Source organism: Notamacropus eugenii, chromosome 2 (genome assembly GCF_028372415.1).
Source record: "Notamacropus eugenii isolate mMacEug1 chromosome 2, mMacEug1.pri_v2, whole genome shotgun sequence".
Taxonomy (NCBI): Eukaryota; Metazoa; Chordata; class Mammalia; order Diprotodontia; family Macropodidae; genus Notamacropus; species Notamacropus eugenii.
In genome coordinates this window covers 381,125,933-381,145,261 of record NC_092873.1, presented here as the reverse complement: position 1 = coordinate 381,145,261, position 19,329 = coordinate 381,125,933, and the positions used below count along the sequence as shown (strand labels likewise).

General features: G+C 45.4%; 1 protein-coding gene across 1 annotated transcript in view; it reads right to left on the bottom strand.

The window, feature by feature from the left end:
- NTRK1 (neurotrophic receptor tyrosine kinase 1) overlaps window positions 1-16,505 on the bottom strand; it is a 40,711-nt gene extending 24,206 nt beyond the window's left edge. The window contains exons 1-6 of the mRNA XM_072647282.1: window positions 16,262-16,505; window positions 11,463-11,537; window positions 11,232-11,303; window positions 9,669-9,737; window positions 2,929-3,059; window positions 2,603-2,745 (exon numbers count right to left, since the gene is read on the bottom strand). Coding sequence (XP_072503383.1) covers window positions 2,603-2,745; window positions 2,929-3,059; window positions 9,669-9,737; window positions 11,232-11,303; window positions 11,463-11,537; window positions 16,262-16,482 — 711 coding nt within the window. The 5' untranslated portion in view covers window positions 16,483-16,505. The remainder of the gene's footprint in view (window positions 1-2,602; window positions 2,746-2,928; window positions 3,060-9,668; window positions 9,738-11,231; window positions 11,304-11,462; window positions 11,538-16,261) is intronic.
- Between the last annotated feature and the right edge of the window lie 2,824 nt (window positions 16,506-19,329).

The window sequence follows — 19,329 nt, the reverse complement described above, 5'->3', positions numbered from 1 at the left end:
AGGCTAGAAAAACCTTAATTTTCTAATAATTATGAAGCTATTTCAAAATGAAAGGGCAGTTAGTGACTTGCCTCTTATGCTAAGTCTTCAAGCTAAGGGCTGAGGGAACATTGGTCAGAGATGTTACAAAGAGGTTTTTTCTTAAGATATGAGTTGTACTACATAATCTCTGGGGTCCCTGTCAACCAGGAGTATGCTGGAGTCAGTTCACACTAGCTCACAAGCACCAATTGTTATATTTTCAGCATGAGCATTTATACTTCAGAAATCAGCAAACGCTACAAATTAAAGCTTAATTTACTATTGTCTAGAAAGTGATAAAGAAAATGCTAATAATGCAAAATAAACTTAAAAGTATATCGTATGTACCTTTTTGTTCAGAGAGCTGCTTGTTAAATATCTACCAGCATAATACTATTTCAATTCTGAGATTTTATCATTTTGTGGAATTGAAAGGTAAAGAGGCAATGACAACATGGTACCATGAAAGAGAAATTACTCCAGGGATAAATCTAGAACCAAGATTGGAATCCTGACTGCCATTTACTACCTATGTAACCATGGGAAAGTCAACTGACCTCTCTGATCCTCAGTTTCCTGAAATATCAAAATGAATCAGTTCAACTTAAATGAGCTCTAAAGTCCCTTCGAATTCCAAATCTATGATCCTATGGTTGACAGGAGAAGAATTAAGAAGGTAAGTAAGATCTAGAGTATTGCCAAAAACTTGAGGCCAGAATGTTTAGGTCAGACACCACTGAAGAAAAGCATAGTCCCCAGGTGTGGTGGCTAAAGTTCACTTCTATCCTCTGTACCACAGTTTCTTCATTCTATGGTTCTGTGGCTGTTCTAAAGCAAGACCTGGCCATGGATCCTGCAGCTGCAGGAATAAGAAAGAAAAGCTGAGATATTTGTAAAGTTCTTTGTAAACCTTAAAGCACCATATAGACGTTACTTATCTATGATTATCATCATTGTGATGATGGTGATGATATGACTTGTCCGAGGTCACATAAATAATAAGCAGTAGAGACAGTGTTTGAACCCCATCCGAATCTAGCCCAAATGCTTCCCTCCATTTTAAAGATGAAAAAACTGAGATCTAGACTGGTTAAGTGACTTGACTGAAGTCACAAAGACCTAAGAATAAAATCTAGGTCTTCTTATTCCAAATTCTCCTGTGCCAGTGAATTCAAGCTTGACTCCTTCACAATCCAGCTATGAAGCCTCAGGCAGATCATTGTAACCCTCTTAGTTTCCTCATTTATACAAATGAGAATTATTTGCTCTGATCTACCTGCCTCCCAGCTAGATGGTGCAGTAGATAGAGAACTGGGCTTGGAGTCAGGAAGACCTGAGTTCAAATCCAACCTCAGATACTCACTAGCTGTGTGACCCTGGGTAAGTCACATCGTCATCTTAATCCTGTTTGTCTGTTCCCTCATCTGTAAAATGAACTGGAGAAGGAAATGGCAAACCACTCTAGTATCTTTGCCAAGAAAACCCCAGATGGGGGGGCAGGCACAATTGAAATGACTGAACAACAACAACCACCTGCCTCACAGGACTTTTGTAAGAATCAAGAAGAATTAACAGACATTTTCATAGTGCTTTTAAGACTAACAAAGCAACTTTACTTCAATTATGCTTTCAAGAAAGTTTACAAGCATTATTATTCCAATTTTACAAATGGGGAAACAGACTCAAAGACTTGAAGTGACTTGTTACATTGCCAACAAATGACAACTGCCAGGACATGAACTTGTGATTTCTGACCATATTTGGTACTATTTCCACTGTTCCAATAATTATATCTTCCTATGAAATATATAAAAGAATCTATTGAACTATTCAGCACTATACACATGCAAATTGTGATTAAAAATCTTTAGAATAGAATATTCTTATAATTCATCACAGGAATATAGGTTTAGGGATGGTAGAGACAATCTAGTTCATTTTTTCATTTTGCAGATGAGAAAACTGAGACCAAGACAGATTAAGCCAACTTGCCCAAGTAGCAGCATTTGGATGCAGGTCTTTTGAGTCTCAATCCATTGTGCTTACTACTATACAGTGTGTCCTCCTAATTATGCTCTTCCTATTGGACTCATTGACCCTGGGATTAGAATTTCTTCCTGCTCCAGGACACTGTGAGTCCTATTAGAGATGGGGATACAAGGGATGGGCAAGGAAGCCTAGGAGTGACCTTCTATCTTAACTGTCTCTCACCTTCATATCACTTAGGATATAGGAAGAACACCCAGAGATGAGGCTGGGGATGCTGGGGTACAGATGAGTGTTTTCTACCCTCTTCTATTCTGCCACCCATGGGAAAGGCCCCCAAGTGCATGGTGGAGTCCACTAGGTCTTTTTGTTTCCCTAGCACTTAGCACAGACTAAGCATATAATAGGTACATATAATAGGGTTCCAGGGTATGGAGGGTCTTTCTTTTTATTCTCTCAGTGTTTATCTCCATGCCTCTGTCTCCACTCCACTGTCACTATTTGGCATCTAGGTGTCTCCTTTTTTTGTGCCTCTTTGGGGGCCTCTGTTTCTCTCTGAGTCTCTGTTTCTATTTTTTGGTGCTTTCTTTCTTACCATCACAGTGGCAAACTCAGACAGCTCTTCAATGTTCCATCCAGTCCAAGTCTGGCCCTGGCTCTCCACCTGACAATTCAGTGTCACATTGTCACCTACATCCACTGTAGTATTGAGCAGTTCAATCTTCAGTAGGGGTACTCCTAACACACAGAAAAGAGAGATCATCAGATGTAGGGTCCAAACCTGTTCTCTCACCCCTGAGCAGTTGCCAACTTTCTTAATCATAGAACCTACCTCTCCAGCACCAGTGGTGGCCCCCAAGCCCATACACTGTCCGTCCCGTCAATCCCAGAGACTCATCATTCTCCTTCAATCCTACCTACCACAGCTGTCATTGGGCATGATGGCAGGAGACCCCTGGCACGGAAACCCCAGCTTGGCCAGCCCCTCATCTTCCCAGTGCTGCAGCCATCGAAGGGCACAGGAACAGTTCAGAGGGTTTCCAGTCAGAACCCTGAGAGAGAAGGCATGAGGATTCATTGAAGAAGAGGGCACAGGCATATGCCACTGTATGTGTATTACATTCAATGAATTCACTCATAAAACAGAAGAAAATAGCAGAATGGATTAAAAAGCAGAATCCTATGCTTATTTTGTTTACAAGAACACACTTGAAACATAAAGATTCAAACTGAGTTAAAAGGGGCTAGATCAAAATCTATTATGCTTAAGTTACACTCAAAATGGGGCAACAATCGGACAAGGCAAAAGCAAAAAGATACTTGGTTAAAAGAGACAAACAAGGAAACCACATGATACTTACAGACATCATAATAGCAATACTTAACACATATGCACAGCATCTGAATACTTAAAGAAAAGTTAAGTTAGTTGTAGGGAGAAATAGTAAAACTATAATAGTGAAAGTTCTAAATGTATTTCTTTCAGAGTTAGAGAAATTTAACAAAAAAGAAAAAGGAAAGGAAGTATATTAAGAACCTGAACATAATCTGAGAAAAGTCAAGTCAAAAAGCATTTATTAAGCATCTAAGATGTGACTATGCACATTAGCACATCTATATATGAGAGATCTATGGTGATTACTGAATGAAAATTGAAAGGGGTGCATATATTTCTCAGCAGTATACAGCACTTTACAAAAATGGAGCATGATTAGGGATAAAAACCTCAAAAACAAATGAAGAAAAGCAGAAATATTAAACATCCTTTACAGACCACGATGAATTTTAAGAAAATTTATAAAGGGTATTTAAGAAAGAATTAAAGATTAATTGGAGATTAAATATCTTAATCCTAAAAAATTGGTGTATCAGAGAACAAATTATAGAAAAACTAGGAAATTTCATCAGAGAAAATGACAAAGAGACAGCATACCAAAATGTTTAAGATGGAGCTTCATCTTTAAACCCTTTCATTAATTCAACAAACATTTTAAAGTATCTATTATATGCAAGACACTGTGCAAGTCATCAAGGATTCAAAGAGAAAACAGTCTTTGGCCTCAAAAAGCTTACATTTCCCTGGGAGGAAGCTACAGGCACAGAAATAAGCCAATATAATTTATATTCAAAGTAATGAGAAAGTGGTTCCAAAAGACAAAGAGTGCTAATAATTGGTGGTACTGGGGAAGGCCTCGTGTCAGAGGTAGCACCTGAGTTGGACTCTGAAATATTCTAATAGGCTGAGGTGATGAGGTGCATTCCAGACATGGAGGACCACTTGTATGAAGGCTGAGAATCAGTTAAGGTCAACAAGCAAGTGCTAAGCACTTATTATGTATCAGGCCCTGAGGATACAAAGAAAGGCAAAAATATGGAATTTGCCATCAAGAAGCTCACATCTTCATGGGTGAAAACAACATGTAGATCCCTATGTGCACACAAGCTATATAGTATAAATGGAATCTCAGAGGGAAGGCACTGGACAGGTGAGGTAGAGGTGAGAAGGGAAAGCAGCCAACACAAAGACATGAACTTAGGAGAAAGAATGTCCCAGGCCTAGAACATCAAGGGTTAGCCAGATTGTAGAGTTCACAGAAGGGCCTAAAGTCTAAGACTGATAAGGCAGAAAGGGGCCAGGTGGTGAAGGGCTCTAGATGATAAACAGAAGATTTTATATTTGATCCTGCAGATAATATGGAGCCATTGTAATTTACTGAACAGGGGGGTGATCTGTGTTTTAGGAAAATCACTTTGGCAGCTGACTGAAGGATGACTTGGAGGGTAGCTAGGTGGTTCAGTGGATAGAGTATCATCCCTGGAGTCAGGAGGACCTGCGTTCAAATCTGACCTCAGACACTTACTAGCTGTGTGACCCTGGGTAAGTCACCTCACCTTGTTTGCCTCCAAAAGAAAAAAAAAGGAAAAGAAAAGGAAAAAGAAGGATGGCTTGGAGTGGGAAGAGACTTGAAGGCAGGGAGACCAATGAGAAAACCTCTTGCTGTAATCCAGGCAAGAAGTGATAAGGGTCTGAAATAAGTCTGTAGCTAAGTGAGTAGAGAGAAAGGGGTATATATGAGAGACTTTGTGAAGGTAGAAATGATAGGATTTGACAATGGATTGGCTATGTAGGCTGAGAGTGAGTAAGGAGTTAAGACCAACGCTTGAGGTTGTAAGCCTAAGTGACTGGGAGGATGGTAACACCCTCAAGAGTAGGAGGAAAGTTGGGAAGAGGGATGGGGTGGGGAAAAGATAAATTCTGTTTTGGATATGTTAGTATTTGAGATGCTTATAGGACATCCAGTTCTAGAGGTCCAAAAGGCAGTTGGTAACACAGGGCTGGAGCTTGGGAAATAAACTAGGATTGCATATATGGGAATCATCTGCACAGAGATGGCAGTTGAGCCCATGGGAGGTAATAAAATCACCAAATGAGATCTTAGAGAGAAAAGAGAAAACTCAGGCCTGGAAGGTCACCCACAGTTAGATGCTTATATATTACCATGCTTATATATTACCTGAAGGATGATCCATCAAAGTAGACAGAGAAGGAATAGTCAGAGAGGTAGGAGGAGAACCAGGAGAAAGCCGAGTCACAAAACCAAGATAGAGAAGAGTATCCACAGGGTGATGGTGTCAGATAGGTCAAGAAAGATGGGAATTGAGAAAAGGCCATTAGATTTGGTTTTGGTTTTTTGGAGGCAATCGGGATGAAGTGATTTGCCCAGGGTCACACATCCAGGAAGTGTCTGAGGCTGGATTTTAACCCACATCCTCCTGACTCCAGGGCTGGTGCTCTATCTACTGAACCACTGAGCTACCCTCCACCCAAAAATTGGCAATTAATTGACCCCTGGTAATTTTCAAGAGTGTCATTTCAGTTAAGTGATGAGTATGGAAGTTGGATAGCTGAGAGTTTAGAAGGAAGTGGAGGCACAAATTGTGAAGACTTTTTCAAAGAGTTTAGCATGAAAGGGAGAAAAATCTGTAAGAGGATAGTTAGTAGGGATGAATAAGTCAAGGGAGGGGTTTTTTAAGGATGGGAGAGACATAAATATGTTGGTAGGTAGCAGAGAAAAGATTGGCAGATAGGGAGAGATTGAACATTAGAAAGTGGAGGTGATGATGAGGACAATCTGCAAAGAAAAATGAGTGGACAAGACCAAAGGTGACATAAAGGGATTTGCCTTGGCAAGGAGAAGGGAGGAAAGGAGGAAATACTGGAGGAAGACATCTGAGTTATGTGAGATGGGGGGGGAAGAGAGTGTGAATGTTATACGATAATAATAATAATGGCATTTATATTACATTTTTGGACAGCTAGGTGGCACAATGGAGAGAGCACTGGCCTTGAAGGCAGGACAACTCAACTTCCTGAGTTCAAACCTGGCCTCAGACACTAACTAACTGTGTGACCCTGGGCAAGTCACTTAACCCTGTTTGCCTCAGTTTCCTTATCTATAAAATGAACTGGAGAAGGAAATGGCAAACCACTCCAATATCTTTGCCAAAAAAACTCCAAATGGGATCACAGATCCTTGGGCATGACTAAAATCAACTGAACAACAACAAAATATTGCACTTTAAGGTTTAACAAAGTACTTTACATTTATTATCTCCTTTTATCCTTATCACAAACCTGTGAAGTAAATGCTATAATTATCATCCCCTTTTTATGGATGAAGAAACTGGTGCCCAGGAAAGTTGTGACTTCCCAGGGTCTCCCAGCTAAATAAATGTCTGAGGCAGGATTCTAACACAGGTCTCCCTGACTTCAGACTCATGTACAGAGATGCAAGGGGAACGGTTAGCAGGCCAGGTTCCCTGAAACATAGAGGACAGGAAGGGGAGTAATATAAAGTAAAACTGAAAAGACAGACAGGATCCAAGACTGAGAAATGTCAGACTAAAGACTGGATGTGCCATCCTATAGATCAGGGGTGGGAAACCTGTGGCCTTGAGGTCACATGTGGCCCTCTAGCTCCTCAAGTGTGACTCTTTGATTGAATCCAAACTGGATTCAGGCCACATGTGGCCTCAAGGCCACAGGTTCCCCACTCCTGCCCTAGACAATAGAGAGCCACTGAAATTTTCAGGTAGTTAAGGGACATGATCAAATATATGTTTCAGGAACATTACACCTGTCAAGCAAGAGGGAATGAGCTTAGACATCAATAAGGACTAACCTCCCTGAAGGAAGAACGGTACCATGGACAGAATCCTGGATTTGGCATCAGAGCACAGCCTTGGTTAAGAATTGGATATCAGTCCTACACCTTACTACTGCACTTATGTGGTCTTAGAAAAAGTTATCTAACCTGTCTGGGCCTCAATTTCCTCAACTTTATAATTAAATAGAATAAATAATCTTCCAGTTCTAAAACCATACTCTTCTGGAGGTCATGAGATGGAGGAGGAGAATGGATGGGGAGCTAATGGTCCCCAAGAGAATATTCCCTCCCTAGAGAGTGGGAAGACGGTAATTGGATGTCTGAGATAAATAACACTTACTGTTATTCAGTCAATGACTCTCATGACCCCACTTGGGGTTTTCTTGGCAAAGACACTGGAATGGTTGCCATTTCCTTCTCCAGCTCATTTTACAGATGAGGAAACTGAGGCAAAGAGGGTTAAGTGATTTTGCTCAGAGTTGCACAGCTATCTGCAGTCATCTAGCTATTTGTATAGGTTAGCGTGCAAGCTCCTGTTTCATATCCCTTGCACCGTCTCCCAACTACCTTTCCACGTTTATCGTACATTATTCTTCTCCATCTCTACTTTCTCTGGCTGTGCCTGGTGCCTGGAATTCTCTCCCTCCTCAGCTCTGCCTCCTGACTTCTCTGGCTTCCTTTATTTTTTAAAATTTATTTATTTTTAGTTTTCAACATTCACTTCCATGTTTTTTGGAGGGGGAAAGGCAAGGCAGTTGGGGTTAAGTGATTTCCCAAGGTCACACAGCTAGTAAGTGTCAAGTGTCTGAGGTCAAATTTGAACTCAGGGCCCCTGACTCCAGGGCCCTGTTCTATTCACTGTACCATCAAGCTGCCCCCCAGTTCCATAAGATTTTGAGTTTTTAGCTTTCTCCCCCTCCCTTCCCTCCCTGCTCCCCAAGACAAAGTGCAATCTGATGTAGGCTCTACATATACATTCACATCAAACACATTTTCACAATTGTCATCTAAAGAAGAATTAAAATCTGGCTTCCTTTAAATCTCAACTAAAGCCTCTTTTCCTGGAAGCCTTTCCCACACCCTCTTAATTCTTATGTCTTATCTCTCTCAATTATTTTCTCTATATCCTGTACATAGCTTATTTGTACATATTCATCGATATGTTATCTCCCTCATTAAAATGTAAACTCTTTTGAGAGCAGAGTTTTTCTTTTGCCTCCTTTTTTTAAAATCTCCAGTGCATAGCAGAGTGTTTGGCTCATAGCAGGTGCTTAATAAGCTTAATAATTGACTGATTGATTTACGCACTCTATGTCCAATCCAAACTGGCCCTTCTCACTGTTCCTTATACACAACATCCCTCCCCCAGCTCTTCCCAAGCCCTCACCTCAGAGAATCTCTAGTTTTCTTAACCCTAACCCTAAAGCTCAGCCCAGGGTCAACCTCCCCCACATGAGGATTTTTATGACCTTTAGTTTTGTATACTTAAATATGTACACATTGTCATTCCCCATCCCTCAACTGAATTAAGCTCCTTGAGTACAGGAACTATGTTATTTTTTAAAATTTGTATCCCTAGGAGACTCTAATCAGTCAGTCAATAAACATCTATTAAGTACCTACTATGTGCCAGGCATTATGCTAAGCAATGGGGATACCAAAAGAGGCAAAAGACAGTCCCTGCCCTCAAGGACCTCATAATCTAGTGGATTTTTAAGCTTATAAATTACACATACTGCCCACCTCCTAATAGTCAAGTGATTGAGACTGAGCTATAGATTATTTTGGGCATGACCAATGCAGGAATTGGTTCTGATTGAGTATAGCACTTATGTTTGTAACAGAGTTCCGTTTTTCTTCTTTTCTCAGTGGAGGTGGGAGAGAATTTGAACCTAAAAATAAAATTAAATTGAATTTAAAATAAAACACTAAGTTTCAGAGCAGGTTATTTATTATCTGCTCTGATTGGGTTTCCTCCCTCCCATATCTGTGAAATCATCCAATAAAAGAAAAAAAAATTTCTCGGGTGGTAGCTCAGACTCCTACTACTGTATAGCCCTGCATGGTAGGGACCGTGTCTTATCTAAATGTTGCAATCTCTGAAGCACCTAGCCCCAACCCAGACCACTGCCCACAATAATGTTTAGGAAACATTTGTTTATTGTAAATGAACTACCCAACCATGCTCCAGTGCTGAGGAGGAAGAATCCTCCATCATGTACATGACACCACCAGTGACTTAGAACCACACAGCAAGTCACAGAGACCCCCACCTAGAGGGTCACTGTCACTGAGTAGTAACCAGCAGCCCTGCTCATCAACACCCAACATACAGCACCAAACCCAGGCCCCTCTCTGGGTCATACCTGCAGGCACAAATTCATAATCACACACAAAGTAAATCCCACTTAGTAACACCTCCCAAACCACTCCCCCCGTACATTTACATACAACTTTCTTCTAATATGCTCTTATACAAGCTTCGGTACTTACAGTTCCTGCAGGGAAAGGCCCTGAACAGTTTTCCAAGAGAGTGAGTTCAGAGCATTGGAAGAAAGATTCCTATAGAAGAGAAAAAAATCTTACTCCTAAGTGCCTTTCTGAGCCTTCTCTAAATGTAGAATTTAACACCAGGCTGCTCTTTGACACCTAACCCCCCACCTACCATACCCCCACCTCCCCCAACCTCAGGCACTTGAAGAAACAGCTTCTGTGTTAGGATATTCCTGATCTCCTGACCAGCACCACAAGAGTTAAACCCCCCTTCACTCCCTCCACTAGACCCCCAGGGAAGGGGGAGATCTAAGGAAACAGCCGGCTCCCCCTCCCCCACTTAGCCCCAGCTGGCAAAGTGCTGAGGCCACAGCTGGGGGGTGGCAGGAGGGGGTCCATCTGTGCTCCTTCTTCCCCCCGCTCCACTGTCAGGGACCAGATGGGGAGGGGAAAATAGAGAGGTATCCCCCTGACCCACCAAAACCTTTGCACTAAGTAACTCGAAGCATTCTTGCAGACAGGCATCAGCCTCCCCCAACGTACACATCCCTCCCTTCCTTGGCCTTGGTCCCTCTTGCTCCTGAGAGCCTTGTCCCATCCCCCAACCCCTTCTCTCCACCTGTCTGATGCTCAGTCCTGTAAAGGGGAGGATAAGACAGATCTTATGATGCCTCCCTTCAAATCCTCTGAAACTTTAGAGGAAGGCCAGGGCTGGGAAAACAGTGTGCCCGTGCATGCATACATACACACACACACACACATACACACACACACACACGCACGCATGCACCCTTACAGGAGAGGGGCAGAACTACAGAGAATTTCCTGGGTAAAAAGGGGGACAGCTGAACTCTAGATCTTCTTCTGTCTCTGATATCTCAACTCAGAAGAGGGATCAATATCTCTATTGTGGGTCTCAGTTTCAGGTGCTGCCCCCTTCCCACATAGACCATTTCTTTACAGGGACACCAGTGGGCCTCTCCTGCTCCTGATCTCCTCTCTTATAGACGGAATCTCACAATGAGGAATGAGGATGGCACAAGTTAGATACAAGCAGGGAGATTTTCTGTGATCACCCCTCATGTATACCTTGAGGCTTAAATGACACTTTTCCCAATTGAAAGGCCCGGGGTTGGGGAGACAGAGACTCCCAGTCTGGGAGTCCAGGATGCCTATCTCTACCTCTTTCTCCTCCCCCAACCTGGAGACCCAATTAACTCCTACAGAAGAGAGATGTGTGGAAGGACCCACTTGGGAGCTGATGCCACAACTCAGTCTGGAAAATGGAAATTCAATTCAATAAAGACATACAGCTCATGGGTAGGTGGGACAGAGTTTCAGGGATTTCCATGTCTGACAAGTATGAAGAGCAGGGTCATTCAGAACAGAAGTGGAGGAATGGACTACAAGAGGTAGGGAATCTGAGAATTCTGATTTGGGTGTTCACAGCTGTCCGGATAATCCCTCTGCTTCCACTCAGAACTGAAGAAGACTCATTAAGAGTCCTGACCCGTCTCTCTTTAAGACTCCCTTATAGAAGGACCTAGGTGTGCTGGTACTCACAGTCGGCTCAACCGAGGGGTGAAGCGAAAGGCATCTGGAGCCACAGATCGGAGACCACTGTGTACAATGGTGCTATGGGAGACAAATTAGGGTTAGTCCCACCCAGAGGATGCCTGATCCCCTTTCTCAGCACTCCAGCTCCTATCCATTCCCTGACCAGCCCCTCACCCCCAGCCCCTCTCTCTGGAGCCCCAACCTTTCCTTCCCTCCCCTTCCATCCCTTGCCCTCACAGGTTCCTCAGTTCTCTCAGGACACTCAGATCACTCAGGCTCAGATGCTTCAGATCCTTCTGGTTCTCAATATGGCTATGGGAAAAGAGAAAAGATGGCAGAATTAAGATTTCTCTCTTTTTTTTTTAAATTTTTCAGATGAAGAGACTTCAGTCCAACTCGTATGTAATCTATGGATTCACATATGTACCTTCCCTTCCAAGCACACATATTTTAGCAAACAGGCTCAGTTCCTCTGATGGAGAGGCCTTAACCCTCCTTCAAAAGCCTTGGTCCCAATTTAGTTCTCCCTGATACTTGTATACTCCTTTACCCTCTCCCTAGTCTCTCCCAATACACTAGTCTGTTCAAGTTTTAACATCCTCCAACATGCTTATAAATCGCTCTTTATACAGGTAAATAACATGCCTGTACACGTGTGTTATTTTTGTAGGTACTCACCCATGCCTATACATTTGTATCTGAATAGATGTGAAGACACTGCTTTTAAGTAATAAGGACAAGGCCCATGACTTCATCAGTGCAAGAAATGTGAGGAGACACCCTTTTCCTGTATTTTCTAGTCTAGTTTTTAGCCTAGTATTTTTCTGGTTAAAGTAACTTGCCCTCAGTCACAAGGCCAGAATGTGTCAGAGGTGAGACTCAAACCCAGGTCTTGTTGGCATCAAGGCTAGTTCTCTATCCATTATACCACACTGCCTCCCTCAAGGGAGGGCAGAAATCATTTTTTTGGACCAGATCTGTGAGTGCATTGGCAAGAACTATGAGTGAGTCAACATTCTCTGCCAATGAAGATTGGCACAACTCTAGTCTGTGTACAGCATTTAGAGACTAAGTGACTTGCCCAGGTTGCTCAGTCAGGATGTGTCCAAAGCGGGATTTGAACCCATGTTTGTTTTTTTTTTATTTCTGAAGCCAGTTCTTTACCTACTTTTCATGATGCCTTTCTAATAATAATGGGGTACCATTTGTCTTTTAATGCAACAAAAATTATACCTCTATGAGGACAGGATGGGACTGAAACTGTGATTCCTCCATTGGAATAAGGAGCTCCAGCCTGGGGACTTTCTCTACCAATGCAGGCCAGTGCTTGGGGCAGAGAGGAGTTAAGTGATTTGCCCAGGAATACACAGACAACCATGTCACTGGTCAGTGCTGAGCCTAGGTCTTCCTGGCTTCAAAGCTAACTCTCTATCCACTAATACGCTAATTCTCCAATAATAATAATGCACACAAGACTTTAAGATTTGCAAAAGCAACTTCACATAATTATTTCACTTGAGTCCAGCAACAGTTGTATGAACTAGATAAAGGTAAATTATCAATCTATAAAACAAATAGGTAAAAGTTATCCCCATTTTACAGATGAAGAAACTGAGACCTAGACGGGTGAGGTGATTTGCCCAGGGTCTTTATGAAATAGCTACTGTCAGAGAGGAGACTTGAACTCTGTTCTCTTCTGACTCTGGGGCCGTTGATTTTTCCACTGAACCAAGCTCTTCTCTTCCTGATTCCCCTCAGGGTCCAACCTCTCTTCCCTGGGCAAGTCCCAGTATAGGTCAGCAGGGAGTAGAGAGAGGGGAAGCCTACTACCTAGTGCTCCAATATTGTCCCTTCCTTCTGCCCCTCAATAGGACCCTGCCTCAAAGGGTGTAGGGAGAGACAAAGACGAGAAAAGGGGACACAGAGAAAGACAACAGACTCCCAGGAAATTGAGGATAGAAGCAAAGGCAGCAAGACAAAGAGATCGGGTTGAAGGAAGCTGGATTCCAGATGCCTACCTTCCTAAATTCCTCTTCACCCTATCCCACCCCTGCGAGGGTCCTTGGAATTCATTGTGGCAAAGCACGTTGGTCAATTCCAGAGAAATTCTAATCTCATCATGAGCCCCTGAGTCACTCTACCCTGGGGCCTGGGGGTGGTTATTCTCAGAATCCTTCCTCACCCTCAGACAACATCCTCCACCCTTTCTTCCCTCAAAGGAGGAAGGGTATAGGGATTAGAAGAGCCGAAGAGCTCTCCAACCCCCTCCCCATCCCTGTTCTCCCTCATCTTCCCCTAATATTTCTCTTATATCTCTTCTTCATATCTTTACTCCCAGTTCCTCCCTTCTTTCCCAGGATTCTCCCATCCCACCCCTCACAACATTCCCCAAACCCTTGCCCCACCCTCTCTCTCAAGCCCCGACTCTGTTGGTGTCCCTAATCCCTGTCGCTGTCCCCCAGCATTGCCCCCCACAAACACATCTCAATACATTTCTCACTTGCCTCTGGCCAGATGCCCAGACACCTCGATCCCTTTCCTCTCACCAGCCCCTGCCCAGCATTCAGAGAAAAGTGGGGGCCCAGAAACAGAAGCTAAGGGCAGCAGGGGACAAGTAGCCAGAATGGGGTTGCCAGGCAGCATGAGGTAGGAGGCCCCTGGTTCACTTTTATTTAGACTGTATTTGCCTATTCCCAACAGTATTAATTCATTATTAGCTATGCCAGGGAGACCCAGGAGTTCTGCCACCCAGTACCTCTAGCATTTCTGAGGGAGGAGGTTTCTCACCAAACTCCAGTCTTCACATACCTCACTCCTGCATCCCCTACCCCTTTTCCCATCCCTATCTGGGCAAGATGGTTAGAAATCAACAGACCCCAAGGGGCTGGACAGAGAACCTTTACCTGGGAGTCTAAGTTCCCTGACTAAAGTGATGAGGACCTAGAAGCTTGGGACTGCCCTTGTGAAGGTCTAAGTCAGGACTGGGTTCAAATCCTGAACTCTACTACTGTGTGACCTTACTCAACTTGTTTTCTTCCTCTGGGCCTCAGTTTCCTAATCTGTAGAATGGGGATATTTGACTAGACTATCTTTAAGAGCCCTTCTGGATCTTACATTCTAGGTTCTATCACTGTGTGAGTCCTGGCTACAGTAAGTGCTTCCTTCCCTTCCCTCTCTTCCCCACCCTTGGCTAGAGATGCAGGATGGTAAATACGATGCTAAAGCAGAGGCTAGGTAGAAGATTCCATTTCCTTCTCTCCCCTTCATTCCTTCACCTTTATGGAGGGTTACCAAAAAATACTCAAGTATTTTCCAGCTAATTACTGCTGCTGGGCTTCCCTGCTTATCCCTTCAGTTATCTGAGTAACTTCCAGACAGTTACTACAGAATATAGGGCATCTTCTAGCATGTCAGGGTACTTTCCCCGTGTTTACAATGCCACACAATTCTAAAGGACATTCTCAGAAAACCCTCCCATATGCTAGGGAATTTCCTCCCCAACTACAAAATAAAACACTAAAAAATAGTCACTACAAAATATTCAAGTACATTCCAGTTAATCATGGCCGGATATTTTTCAACAATATATCTCATGTACTATGTGATGGACGAGTATACCGCCCACCCCTAGCAGCTGCCCCCAAAATGGAGTTTTTTCCAGTCCATTACTACTGCGTGTATTTGCTGCTTTTGCAGACACCTCAAGTACTCCTCCTTCCTTCCCTTCTCCATAGATTTCCTTCGGGGACTCAGTCTAGGCCTTACTTTCTGTCAGCTGCCTGGTTCCCTCTCCAGGCTGTGAATCTAGGTCCTGAGTATAAGGAGGTAATTGGGGGGAGGGAGGAAAAGAGAGAGAGAGAGATAAAGAGATAGAGAGAGAGAGAGAGATAGAGATAGATAGAGAGAGAGAGAGAGAGAGAGAGAGAGAGAGAGAGAGAGAGAGAGAGAGAGAGAGAGAGAGAGAGAGAGAGAGAAAGGAACCCCAAGGAGAGGGCTGGGAACATCCTTCTCCCATTGTAAGCACTTTTACTTCACTGCTGTCAAGAGAAGTCAGGGGATCACTAGTCATTCCCAAGGAAGGGGTGGGGACAAGGGCCCTCAGATTCTAAAATAGGTGGGGTGGAGAAGTGACCCTTTCCCTTCTATCCCCCAAGCACTGAGACGTATGAACTGTCTCCTACCAAAACAACAAGCTTTCCCCAGTTTTTTCTGGGTAGTGTCACTAGGGAAGAATAGGGCCATATACAAGCTGGCATTAGCTGGAGCTGCCCAGAGCATAAGAGCAGAGGAGCTGGGGAGGGGCTCAGGGAATCACTGGGGGACTGGGCTAGAAGGATACTGAAGGGGAAGATATGGAGAAAAGGGCATGGGACTGAGAGGGGCACTGAGAGAGGAGATCAGAGGGCTGGAGGGGGCACCAGGATAGAGGAGAAGTGGGTTGGGGGAACATCTGGAGAGAAAGGCAGGGGGCTAAAGGGAAGTAGGACAAGACAAATACTAGATGAGAAAGAGGCTAAAGGAAAGGAGAGGATCTGGGGGAGAGGGATGGTGACTGAGAGGACCCCAAGGAAAAGGGGCAGGGGCTGGGGTATCAGCTCTTAGAGCATCCTCTACTCCCTACTGAGTCCTGTCTGTGCCCAGCTTGGGAATCCCTAGAGTGAGGGGGTGGGGGTAGAATACTGTTTCTAGGCACAAGTTTAATTTAAAAAATTCTACTGTTGGAAAATTTCATTGCTCCCCACTCCAACCCTGGCTCCCAGAAGAAAGTCCCAAGATGTGGGAGAAAAAAGAAGTTACCCCTACAAGGTACCCCACTAGTCTGTGCCCACAGGAGTGCCCACAAGGCTTGAAGGGGCAGCACCCAGATCCCTGGGTTACAGGGAGCAGAAATTTCAGTCTCTCTCCCCATTCAGTACCAGGGACCACCTGCTGGCCACACCACCCTGCCAGGGAAGCTTCAAGTCCATGCCTCCCCCAGCCCCCCTGCTCAGCTTCAGCTCTCCAATGCCCATCCCTAATGCCCAGTGGGCACTCACAGCTCCGTCAGGTTCTCCAAGCTTGTCAGGTTCTCCAAGCTTGTCAGGAAGCCAAAGCTGGTGAGAGCTCCTGGCTTCGTGCAGAGCAGCCCTGAGGGGCCAAAGGGGCAGCAGGCATGGGGGCAGTGGGCAATGCCCGAAGGCACCAGAAGCAGCCAGGCTAGCAGGGCCCAGGGGCAACCCTGCCTGCCAAGCTGCCCGCTCCTCCCGGCTCTGAGCATCTCCCCCTCACTGCCTCGGCCAGCCTGACTGCACTCACCCAGCTGCTCCCAGCCCAACCTCCCCCCACCCACCCCCAACATGTGGACGGGGCTGCTTTAAAGGGACAGCCGTCTTAAAGGGGAGGAGCTGGCTCTGTCCCTCTCCCCCAATATCCCTCAGCCTCTGTTCCTCTCCATGAGTACTCCTCAGCCCTCTCCCCTCTCTTTATGCCCACCCCCCACTCCTGTCCGTTCTCTTGTGCCCCCTGCCCCCTTCACCAGTGTCTCTCAGGCTCCTACATCTCTCCTTCAATGCCCCCAGCCCCCTCCTCTTTCCCATCACCCCTCCCAGTCCATGCCCTTGTCCCCCTATAACCACTCAGCCCCCCACCTTTCCCATATTATGCTTTGGCCCCCTTCTCTCCCCTAACCCTTCTCCCTTGGTCTTGCCTCCTCCCTCAGTACCCCTTTTTTCCTCCCCACCCCTCAGTGACCCCAGACCCCACCCCTCTCCCTCAATATCCACCCTCCCCCCCACAGTATACCAATCCACTTCTGTTCTCTCCCCCAGTTTCCCTTTACCCCTTCCCCTCCTCTACATGCCCTCTTCCTCTAGGTTCCCCCCCTCCCAGCTCTTGCCTTTTCCCCTTATGTCCTCCCCTCCAGGGGTTATTATTCCTCCAGGGGTGCCTCCACCTACGTATTCCTGGGACATGTAAATAATTTTCTGTGGACTTAGCTCTTTTTGGTTAACAAGGCCAGGCAGGGAAGCTAGCTTGTTGCTTCCCCACCCAAGATGCAACTGCATTATTGCACCTCAACAGGGATTCCTGGGCTGGGAAAAGACAGAAACCCAATGCCTCTGTCATCATCCTAGGCGTCCTCTGTCTCAAATGACCCATGGATTTGGGGGTGAGTAGGGGTCGTGGATTCATCACTTATTGAGCACGGGACAAAATTATCTCGGAGATCTTTCGCAGAAAGGAAAAGAGAGCACTGGAGGTAAGGGGCATTAAGGTGAGAATGTAGGAAAACGAGAGAGGAGATACCAAAGTGGAAGAGGCAGAGGTAGGGAAGAGGTCTCCCCAAAACCATCAGCAAATGTCAGATCTGAGCGGCGCCTACATCTGGGAGGGGCACGCGCCTTGCTCTCCTTAGAGTGGCCACGGGGTGGCGCCAGAGGCGCGTGTGTTTATGCTTTTAGGCTAGGGTAAAGATATGAACTTGATCTGTGATTTTATTTGTATTAAGAACTCCCGGATGAAGAAACTCCCTCTGCAAAGGCACATCAGCAACCCCTTTGCGATGTATATATAGTTTTAGACGAATAACTTGGAAGTCCTCAGAAGTTAACTGACTTGGTCAGGGTCACACAAGCAGCAGTATAGGAAGGAGGTGAGACTTGAATCCAGGTTTTCCCGATTTGGAGGTTGCCTCTCCATATATTTCTATGACGTCAGTCGGTCAAAAGGCATTTATTAAGCTATGCGAGACAGTGTGCTAGATAAAGACTGAGGATGCAAAGAGAAGCAAAAAAACAGTGCCCCATTCTCAAGGAACTCTTTCTAACATTCTAACATGCTACACAGTGTCAAGAAGCATTGAGGTCCACCATGTGCCAGGTACCACGAGAAGCGCTGGAGTATCCCAGTGTCCTAGCTCACACGGAGCATTTTAATACTTTAAATGTGCTTTTTCTACAACTCTGTGAGGTAGAGAGTGCAAGTATAACTATTTTACAGATAAGAAAACTAAGGCTTAGCGAAGACAGGAGATTCGCTCAAGGTCACACACCTAGGACATGGCAAGTTGAGAACTCGAACCCCAGTCCTCTGTGGCCCAAAGCTGAGGATCTTGCCCACTACATGTTGCGTTTGTGTTAGGACTGGATTAAGGGGTCCCTTGCAGGATGTGGGGAGTGGTTTAAGGGCAGGGTGGAGGACGCCAGTGCCAGGTTCTCGCTAGGAAGCACACGGTCCAACACTAGGAGGCTAGCAGGACGGCGGGGAAAGGGATCAATCGCCGGCCCTCACAGAGGCGCATCGATTTCCACGCGGAGAAATTAATAGGTCTTCTCTTAGCTCTTCAGAAGGGCCAGCGCTCCGGGCCAAGCCAGGCTCTGCTTATGCCCAGCAGTCTCTCGTGTCCCCTCCGGTATTTCTACACCGGCTCCGTCTCTGCGCCCCAGCTGGCAGCCCCGAAAAGCATCATACCTGCGTTCCCTCCCCAGAGTCTGCCCCCATCCATGCACTCCCAAGAACTGGGAGCGCAGGGGTGGGGCATTACCGTTTTGTATCCACGTGAATCATCTCAAGGTGGCTTCGGAGAAGGAGGCTTTCCGCATAACTGAAGGCTTGGGGGAGCACCGTGTTGCATCGCGCACTCCCCGAAGGCTCTTCCCTCTGCTCACTCCGCTAGTGTCCCAAAGACCACATCTCGGCCTCTCTTTCTCTCCCCAGCCTGTCTCTTCCTGACTTTCCTCCTTTCTTACCGCGTCAACCCCTCCAGTCCCACCTGAAGAGATGAATTGTTATTAGATGAGCTTAGGATTTCCTTGCTGCCGCTGACAGAAAGAGTGTCTTCCGAGTGAGTTTGCAGGTGGGATATTTTCTCTTGGCCTCCTGGCCAATCTTGCACCCCCTCACCTCTGCCCTTTGGCCTTATTTTTCCAACAGACATGTTTCCCATGCACAGTCTAACCCTCCTCCCTCTCAGTTGTCAGGCTAAATATTTTGACTTCACTGGAAAGAGAGGGATGATGGGGAGGTGAAGCAAGAGGGGGCAGTGATACCTCCCCCCACTACCCCATTGCCCTCAGACCAATGGGCTTTAGGTCCACAATTAGAGGCCGGCAGGGGGTTTCCAGTT